Below are 11,266 nucleotides of genomic sequence, written 5' to 3'. Positions count from 1 at the left end.
CACACAAATATATATATGGGAGGAGTAGATAGATAGATATGATTGCCTACTATAAAGGCTAAAACATTGCATGAATATCACAGACTTGACCTTTATTTAATGCTTATATGATCACCATGCCAAACATCCGACGTGCTTTAACACATGGAACCTAACGAGATATAACTTCAGACACTCGGATTTTCGGTTCCAGCTCATAACGTGCGTTGAATAACCTATCGCGACTTTTTTTCTAAGGCAGACGCTTCAGGGTGCATTCATCTGCACGATTCATCTTCATTATAATGCACACGGGTTTCGGGGAAACTCCAAGAAAGATATTAAAGAAATAAATTGGACGTGAGGGAAGAAGAAAGAAGAAATTGATCGAGGGTGACGGCGCTGCATTTTTACTCATAACGAGATCTTTAGTTATGGCCGTCACTCTCAACTTGCTCGGTTGAAAGATTGCGTTGGTTCAAAGTTGCTATCGTGTCTCATCCGTCAAGATATTTTGGAAGGAAGTCAAACTTGGTTTAAAGGTGATTATGTATTACATGAAGATTTTTTTTTTTTTGTCTTTCTTTTTCATCTTTCCGGATAGATATATGGATTGAGAGATAGAAAGATATATCGATAGATTTAAAGCTTTATTCATAGTGATTGAAGTAGATAGACAAATAAATATGTGAGGATGATGACAATGATGATTCTAACAATATATAACGATGATAATAATTATTATATCTATATATAACGATAATAATAATGATTATGATGATAATGATAATCACAATATTAACAATAACGATAATTATATGAATACAATAGTAACAATAAAAATAATCATGATGATGACAGTAATAATGACACAAGTATCTACAGTTAAAGGAAAGCCCACCTCGGCAGCGGTGATGATAAAGATCCAGAATGATCATGAAGACATTCGGGTCTTCAACCCCGGCAGCGAAATATCCATTAAATTAATTAGAAACTATTTAACCACGGTACGTAAATAGTAGTTGAAATTTACCGGCGAACTATACTACATAGTTACACGAAATAACCCGTCTCTTTCTCCCTGAATGATTGGCTGTGGTTAGAGAGTGTGCTGGATAAGGGGAGGTGGGTAGCTGGCTATTATTTTTTTTTCTAAATGTATATAATCAAGTATATAATCATCTTTCAAGAATATAACATTTTCTATGATTTACGTAAATCATTTAAAATATGTACACAATAACCTACAAGAAAAGAGGGTCAAATAAAATGCCTAGGATATACGGAAATTGTCGGTGTGTATTAGTATAACAAACACACGCAAACAAAATCACATTAGAAATGATAATGTTTGATATCATTAACAGCAGGCTGAAAGATACAAGTACTGACGTTAATAATTTCAAAAATGTTAATCATTAATTTTAAACCAACACCTATTGGAATTTTCTTCTCTTTTTAATAACATTATTTCTCGCAAATAACTTAAGCCTTTTACTAATCCTTTACTTAAATTAACACTACAATAAATCTGTCGTAGACACACGAGGGCATTATCACGTGAGCAACACGAAGGCAAAGCGGATGCCACATGAAGGGGCGAGGCAAACAGGCCGGGACAAGACATCATAAAAAGAATAGCATCACGAGAACTCCAGCGGATTCCATACAAAAAACACGGTCAACAGGACAAGACGCAGATGCAAAAGAGGCGCACCTTGACTTGAAATGTTGAAAACATCTCGGGACAACGTGACACCACGTGGTAGACCAACAGAAGCAAAAAAGAAATCACGAGTGCGAAAATAACAGACAGTTCTAATTGAAAACAGTATATATCATAATGTACCAGTCTGGGAACAAGAAAATAAATACAGTGCTGAAAATCTGCTGGGACACAGGAAAGTCCTGATGCGAGTATGGAATTAGCGAAAATAGATTATGTTACATTCACGATAACCGTTTAGGGAGTGACCGGATGGACTCCCATATCGGGAATAAAAGATGCTCAGTGACAGACAATTGGCGGGCTAGAGGTCGGAGTAGCATTCAGTAGCCATGTCATTTTTGTGGCAAAACTTGGGAAGCCCGGTTGGTGTGATTTAGTGCCTTCTCTTGATGGAACAGAGTGGACGGGAATGTGCTATGGATATTGTGGATTAAGTAGGATTAGGGATTTTTTCTAGATTTATGAGTGGATATATAATGGACTAAGTAATATAGTTGATTAAGTTGATTTTGGAAGTAAGCATTATAAAATGGATTAATTATAAATTTGATTTTCAAGTTTTACGCCAGTATGAAAGATATAATTTAATAAATAGAGATCTGATTTTTAAGTGTAAGGGTATATTAAGTTAGTCTAGAAAGTAAGAAATTCATGAATTACTTTTAAGGGATCTCAGAAAGTGTGATTTAATAAAGATGATTATTAATTTCCATTGAAGAATAATTTTGAGCTTGAATGATGTATATATTAAGTTGTTGTTTTTTCTTCTAGAATAAGTGTTTGTCTGGTTTAGTTACTGCATAATGATATTAAAATAACGTTATAATCGCTTTATTAAGTATCTTGTCTCTATACGATACTTTTCTGAGTATTTTTTTGACATGTACACAGTAACTCTCTAATGGAGATAATCTTAAGTTTTGACTTAAAATTATTTTGACATTAACTTGATTTCATTTGTTTTGGTTTAAGTATCTCATCTTGCTTAAAGTTAATTTCACTATTTACTAGTAATTCAATTTGTTTACTAAATAATATTTTCTATGATTTCAGTAATTGCATGCGATTTTTTTTTACTTATTACTTATAATTATTTTAAGTATTAACATTGTCTGTTCTAATTTTATAATTAATAACAGCTTGCTTAAATTGAAATTACATTTTTGTTTGCATGTTAGTATTCTGAGTAAAGTTGCGAGCTACTTGTGAAAAGTAAAAGATGGATATTCAAGGTGGTATAGTTATTATATTATTGTATAGAGGAATCAGATGTATTATTGGCATATTTTATGTGATTGGCTTTGCATTTTGGCTATATAATATTTAAAAAATTTCCAAGTTAGTTAACTTTTCCTCGTGCTTATCTCAACTAAATGATACAAATTTGATGAGTTAAATCTGTGTGAGAAATAAATTTGTGTGGCTAATAAAAACTATAAAAAAGATGTTAGACACTGGGGACATAATATATAATAAATGATTAAATAGGGCCAACAACAGATCTACAAAATCACGCCGAGAGTATTGTCCCCAAGACCATGAAAGTGTGCGACCAAGGACTAGAGGAAAATGCCTTGGTCATTAACTTAATGGGAAAGAATATCTATGACATGCGTAGTGTGCATCGTCAAACTTTTTCTAGCATGTTTGTAGCTGAAGGGTACTTTTGTTCCACATAATTCTCTCGGGGATAGTGCAGGCATTTCTGCAGACATATAGAGCGGCGACACAACATGAAGCTGTAAAGATGGTGTGTTGTTGTTGATAATAATGATTATGAGTAGGTTTTGCTATTAGTGATACTATTTTCATTATGATTAATATTATTATTATCATTAGCAATAGTAATATAATAATAGTAGTAGTAGCAGTAGTAATAATAACAATAGTACTACAAGTAGTAGTAGAAATAGTTGTAGGAATGGAAGTAATAAAGTAGTAACAGAAGCGATAGTTGTTTATTTGTATTATTTGTAGGGTTATTTTATTGATAACTTTATTACCTAATAATATAATATCATGTTAATAATCAAGGTATTTATACGGCAGGTAGAGAAATTTCCATTTAGCTTTTTGAAAATGAAAAATGAAATTGACTGTTACCCGTGAGTATTCTGACAGCTGTTAATGAGAAGGAACTCTTCAGTAACATAAATAAAAGCGGCGAATTTTTATTTTACTTCTAGTAATTATGAAATATTGAGTAAACCATGCAAATAATAATGATTCTAGCTATATCCGATATCTCATTGTCAATATGTGAGATAGTTTATATTATGTGTTTTTTTAGTACATTTTCTTATTCAGTAATAGTAAGGGTAAAATAAATAATCGAAAAAATTTTGAATTTTGTATCGTTTTTAAAAATAAAAATAGATCGTCAGCATATATATAAAACGCGGGGGGCAAATGGGGTGGGGGAGGCAGTTTGTGACCTTTTTTTCATAAAACACATAAATATATTTGCACACACAACACACAACACCCCCCCACACACACACAACACCACCACACACACACACACACACACACACACACACACCACAATATATGTATATGAAAAACACACAAAAAAAACATTACCACACACACAATATTATATTAGAGAAAACACACCCACCCCACCCACACACACACACTTAAAATTTCCTTCCGACAACTACACCGCGAAACTCACAATGCTCACGATGAAAGTATCTGTATATCTCTCCCCGGCGAATAGCAGTAGGTTTTCGCAACGCTTTCGGCTTGGTTGAGTACACTGGCTGCCCCACTAATTTCCCTGGTGGGTGGATGTGGTCGCTGTGTGTTGCTCTGCTATGAATAATTTATCCGAACGTCTTGTTTTCCCGATGTGCTTTATCTATCTTGCATTATTGGCCCAAGGCGATCATAATTCATTTTCTCATTTTCTTTTAGTTTGTTATTTTGCTAATGTTTTACAATGATTTGTATTGTTGTTGTTGTTATTGTTATTATTATTATCATTATTGTTATTATCATTATTATTGTTTTTTATTATTATGATTTATATTATTGTTGTGTTGTTATTGCTGCTATACATTATAAAGATGATTATCCTTATCATTGTTATTATCATTATTTTTATTTTTATTGTTTTATTTTATTAATATTTTTTATAAATATTAATATTATTGTTATTATTATTATTATTTAATTATTATTATTTTTTTAAATTTTATATTACACCATCTATTATTAATATTATTATTATTATTATTATCATTAGTATAATCATTATTATTATTATTACAACTATTGTCATCATTATTATGAACATCATTATTGTTATCATTATCCTTATTACTATCTTTATTTTAATATCATTAATAATAACGATAACTATAATCATTATTATTTATCTCAAGTAGTAGTAGTAGTACCATTATGTTAATATTGTCATGATGATGATAATGAGGTTGATGATTGTGGTTACTTTTATCACTGTTTTCCTCATCATCATTAATTGAGATATTATTACAAATATTATCACCATAATCATCCTATTCACCATTATGAGTAGCAATATTGATATAAGATTTATCCTTTCTCTTTTTTTTTCTCTCTCTCGTTTAGTCAACATAGACACACATATTCAATAAGTATACATTTAATAAGTATACATTTAATAAGTATACATTTTTTTTCCTCACGTTAGGGAAAATGTGCAAGGAAGCGATGAAAATGATACTCGTATTTACAAAAAGAAAATGCTACACTGCGTAAAAACTCTTCTAATGGCGATTGTGTGTGTGTGTGTGTTTGTGTGTGTGTGTGTTTGTGTGTGTTTGTGTGTTTTTGTTTTGGTTTATGCGTGCGTGTGTTTGTGTGTGTTGGTTTTGTGTGTGTGTGTGTGTATGTGTGTTTGTGTGTGTCCCCCCTCTTCTGCAACACATACACAGACAGAATCCTGATAATAATAACACTAATTACAGACAAAATAAACTTTCCCAAGACCAATGGCGTGTGTTTTTCAGGCTAATAAACTTTTTCCGGATCGTGGAGAAATTTCCCAAATCAACAGGGCATAAGCGTTTATTATTTTTCATTTTTTTTTGCTATTATCATCATCATCATCATTAACATTATCATTGTTATTATTATTATTATTATTATCATTATTGTTATTATTATTTTATCATAATAGTGATAATAATAATGATAATAATAATAATAATAATTATATTATTATTTTTATTATTTGTTATTATCATTATTACTTTTATTATTATCAATATTACTATTAGCAGTATTAGCATCGCCATTATCAATATCATTGTTATTATTATCATTATATTCATCACTATTATTATTGCTATTACTATATTACCGTTATTATTGTTACAATTATTATTATCATTATTATTACCATCACTATTGTTATTATTATTATTATTATTATTATTATTTTTACAACTATTGTCATCATCATTATGAACATAACTATTGTTATCATTATCCTTATTACTATCTTTATTTTTCTATCATTAATAATAACGATAATAATAATAATTATTATTTATCTCAAGTAGTAGTAGTAGTACCATTATTGTTAATATTGTCATCCTTATTATCGTTATGATGATCACTGTCATGATGATAATGAGGATGATGATTGTGGTTACTTTTATCACTGTTTTCCTTATCATTATTGAGATTTTGAAAAAAAAATATTTTTACCATAATCATCCTTTCCCTTTAAAGGGTAAAAATTAAAAATGATACTCGTATTAAAAAAAAAAGAAAAGGCTATAATGCGTAAAACCTCTTTAAGGCGATTGGTGTTTAGGTTTGTTTTTTGGTGTGTGTTGTGTGTGTGTGTGTGTGTGTGTGTGTGTGTGTGTGCCCCTCTTCTGCAACACATACACAGACAGAATCCTGATAATAATAACACTAATTGCAGTACTAAATGAGCCATTACCAAGATCCAGATGGCGGTACTATCGGGGCTAATCAACTTTTCCCCTGATCAAGGGGAAATTTGCTAACCCCCCACGGGATAATGCGTTTATTTTTATTATCCTTTTATTGCTATTTCATCACATCATCATCATCATCACCCTTAAACATTTTCATTGTTATTTTTATTTTTTATTATTATTTTTTTTTTTACTTTATTTTATTTTTTAAATTAAATTATTATTATTATTATTATTATTATTATTATTATTATTATTATTATTACTATTATTATGACTATTATTTTGTCATAATAATAATAATAATAATAATTATTATTTTTATTATATTCATGACTGTTATTATTGCTATTTATTATTACTATATTATCGTTATTATTGTTACAATTATTATTATCATTAATATTATCATCACTTTTATTATTATTATTATTATTATTATTATTATTATTATTACAACTATTGTCATCCTTATTATCGTTATGATGATCATTGTCATGATGATGATAATGAGGATGATGATTGTGGTTACTTTTATCACTGTTTTCCTTATCATCATTATTGAGATATTTTAAAATATTAACACCATAACTTTTATATGAGTAGCAATATTGATATAAGATTTATCCTTTCTCTTTTTTTTCTCTCTCTCGTTTAGTCAACATAGACACACGTATTTCACATAAGTATACGTATTTTTCCTCACGTTAAGGAAAACGTGCAGGGAAGCGATGAAAAAGATACTCGTATTTACAAAAAGAAAAGGCTATACTGCGTAAAAACTCTTCTAATGGCGATTGTGTGTGTATGTGTGTGTGTGTGTGCGCGCGCGCGCGTGTGTGTGTACCCCTCATTTGCAACACATACACAGACAGAATCCTGATAATAATAACACTGTTTGATACAAAATGAACCATTCCCCAAGATCCAGGGCGTGTGACAATCGCCTTATCCTTTTTCCCTGATCAAGTGAGAAATTGCAAACTACAGGGCAAATGCATTTTTATTAAAAATTACTTTATTAATGCATCACATCTCTCATCATCAAAAACCTTAAAAATTTTTTGATTATTTTTATTATTTTTTTTTTTAATATTTATTATTATTTCTTTATATTTTTTTTATTATTATTATTATTTTTAAAATAATAATAATAATAAAAAAATAATAGTAAAAATAATAAAATTATTTTTATTTCGTTATCATCATTATTTTTTTTTTATTATCAATTTTACTATTCATATTGCACGTCTTTTTCATTATATTTTTATTATTATATTCATGACTATTATTATTGCTATTTATTTTCATTACTATATTATCGTTATTATTGTTACAATTATTATTATCATACTTATTTTCATCACTATTATTATTATTATTATTATCATTTATTATTATTATTACAACTATTATCATCATTATTATGAACATCATTATTGTTATCATTATCATTATTACTATCTTTATTTTAATATCATTAATAATAACGATAATAATAATCATTATTATTAATCTCAAGTTTTAGTAGTAGTACCATTATTGTTAATATTGTCACCCTTATTATCGTTTTTAAAAAAATTTCATGATGAAAATGGAGTGATGATTGGGTTATTTTTATCACTTTTTTTCCTTTATCTCATTATTGAAATTTTAAAAATTTTATCACCTAATATCCTTTTTCACCTTTTGGGTAAAATTTTGATATGAGTTTTTATCCTTCTTCTTTTTTTTTCTCTCTCTCATTTGGTCAACATAGACACTCTTATTTAATAAGTATACATTTAATAAGTATACCTATTTTTCCTCACGTTAAGGAAAACGTGCAGGGAAGCAATGAAAAAGATACTCGTATTTACAAAAAGAAAAGGCTATACTGCGTAAAAAACTCTTCTAATGGCGATTGTGTGTGTGTGTGTTTGTGTGTGGTGTGGGTGGTGTTGTGGTGTATCCCCCTCTTCGCAACACTCCCGGAAGAATCCTGATAATAATACTGATTGCAGTACTAAATGAACCATTACCAAGATCCAGATGGCATAAGGCAGTTTATTATTATTATAATTATTATTGCTATCATCATCATCATCATTTTTATTATTATTATTATTATCATTATTTCTTTTATCTTTTATTATCATTTTTTTTTATATTATTATTTTATTCTTATTATTATTATTATCACATCATCTTTATTTTTAAAAAAAAAAAAATTTTATTTTTATTATTATTATTATTATTTCTGTTATTATTATTATTACTTTTAATATTATCAATATTAATATTAGCAGTATTGGCATCAGCATTATCATTATCGTTATCATTGTTATTATTATTATCTTCAACACTATTATTATTGCTATTTATTGTTATTACTATATTATCGTTATTATTGTTACAATTATTATTATCATTATTGCTACTGATATTATTTTTTGTTTGTTTTTGTTGTTGTTTTTCTTTATTTTATCATTATCATTTTATCTTTATTTTTTCCCTTATTATTATTATTATTATTATCATTATTATTATTATCATTATTATTATTATTACAACTATTGTCATCATTATTATGAACATCATTATTGTTATCATCATCCTTTTTACTATTTTTATTTTGATATCATTAATAATAACGATAATAATAATCATTATTATTTAGCTCAAGTAGTAGTAGTAGTACCATTATTGTTAACATTGTCATCCTTATTATCGTTATGATGATAATTGTCATGTGATGAAATGGGGTGATGTTGGTTTATTTTTATCTTTTTTCTTATCATCTTAAACTGGATATTTTTAAAAATATTACAAAATCTCCTATCACCATTATGAGTAGCAATATTGATATGAGATTTATCCTTCCTCTTTTTTTCTCTCTCGTTTAGTCAACATAGACACACGTATTTCACATAAGTATAAATTTTTTTCCTCACGTTAAGGAAAACGTCCAGGGAAGCGATGAAAAAGATACTCGTATTTACAAAAAGAAAAGGCTATACTGCGTAAAAACTCTTCTAATGACGTTTGTGTGGTTTGTGTGTTTGTGTGTGTGTGTGTGTGTGTGTGTGTGTGTGTGTGTGTACCCCTCTTCTGCAACACATACACAGACAGAATCCTGATAATAATAACAATACCATTACCAAGATCCAGATAGCGTGTGACATATCAGGCTAATCAACTGTTCCTGATCAAGTGGAGTAATTGGTAATTAACAGTGGCATAATGCAGTTTATTATTATTATCATTATTATTGCTATAATCATCATCATCATTCATCTCGTCTCATACATCATCATCATCTTTAATTATCATTATTATTATTTTTTATTATTATTATTTATTATTATCATTATTATAATTATCATTATTATTATTATTTTAATTATTACTATTATTTTATAATAATAATAATAATAATTATTATTATTATTTCCCTTATTATCATTATTACTTTTATTATCAATAATACTATTAGCAGTATTAGCATCGTCATTATCATTATCATTGTTATTATTATTATTATATCCATGACTATTATTATTGCTATTTATTGTTATTACTATATTATCGTTATTATTGTTACAATTATTATTATTATTATCATCACTATTATTATTATTATTATTATTATTATAACTACTGTCATCATTATTATGAACATCATTATTGTCATCATTATCCTTATTACTATCTTTATCTTAATATCATTAATAATAACGATAATGATAATCATTATTATTTATCTCAAGTAGTAGTAGTAGTACCATTATTGTTAACATTGTCATCCTTATTATCGTTATGATGATCATTGTCATGATGATGATAATGAGGATGATGATTGTGGTTACTTTTATCACTGTTTTCCTTATCATCATTAATTGAGATATTATTACAAATATTATCACCATAATCATCCTATTCACCATTATGAGTAGCAATATTGATATGAGATTCATCCTTTCTCTTTTTTTGTCTCTCTCGTTTAGTCAACATAGACACACGTATTTCACATAAGTATATATATTTTTCCTCACGTTAAGGAAAACGTGCAGGGAAGCGGTGAAAAGGATACTCGTATTTACAAAAAAAAAAGGCTTATACGCTAAAAACTCTCTAATGACGATTTGTGTGGTTGTGTGTTGTGTGGTTTGTGTGTGTGTGTGTGTGTTTGTGTGTGTGTGTATGTGTGTGTGTGTGTACCCATCTTCCGCAACACATACACAGACAGAATCCTGATAATAATAACACTAATTACAGTACTAAATGAACCATTACCAAGATCCAGATGTCGTGTGACATATCAGGCTAATCAACTGTTCCTGATCAAGTGGAGTAATTGCTAATCAACAGTGGCATAATGCACTTTATTATTATTATCATTATTATTGCTATTATCATCATCATCATCATCATCATCATTAACATTATCATTGTTATTATTATTATTATTATTATTGTTATCTTATTATTATTATTATTATTAATGTTATCTTATTTTTTTATTTTTATTTTTACATTATTTTGTCATAAAAAAATAAAAAAAGATAAAAATAAAAATAAAAAATTATTTTTTATTTTATTTTTTTTATTATCATTTTTATTTTTTATTATCAATATT

The 11,266-nt window shown here is 27.9% G+C and overlaps 1 protein-coding gene across 1 annotated transcript in view; it reads right to left on the bottom strand.

Annotated features, from left to right (window-relative positions):
* LOC119583264 (GATA zinc finger domain-containing protein 14-like) overlaps nucleotides 1-11,266 on the bottom strand; it is a 104,670-nt gene that overhangs the window by 30,413 nt on the left and 62,991 nt on the right. The window contains 1 exon segment of the mRNA XM_037931735.1: nucleotides 6,870-6,935. Coding sequence (XP_037787663.1) covers nucleotides 6,870-6,935 — 66 coding nt within the window.

This window comes from Penaeus monodon, chromosome 17 (genome assembly GCF_015228065.2).
Source record: "Penaeus monodon isolate SGIC_2016 chromosome 17, NSTDA_Pmon_1, whole genome shotgun sequence".
Classification (NCBI taxonomy): Eukaryota; Metazoa; Arthropoda; class Malacostraca; order Decapoda; family Penaeidae; genus Penaeus; species Penaeus monodon.
The sequence above is the reverse complement of the archived record's forward strand: the minus strand, read 5'-3'. Positions and strand labels throughout refer to the sequence as shown.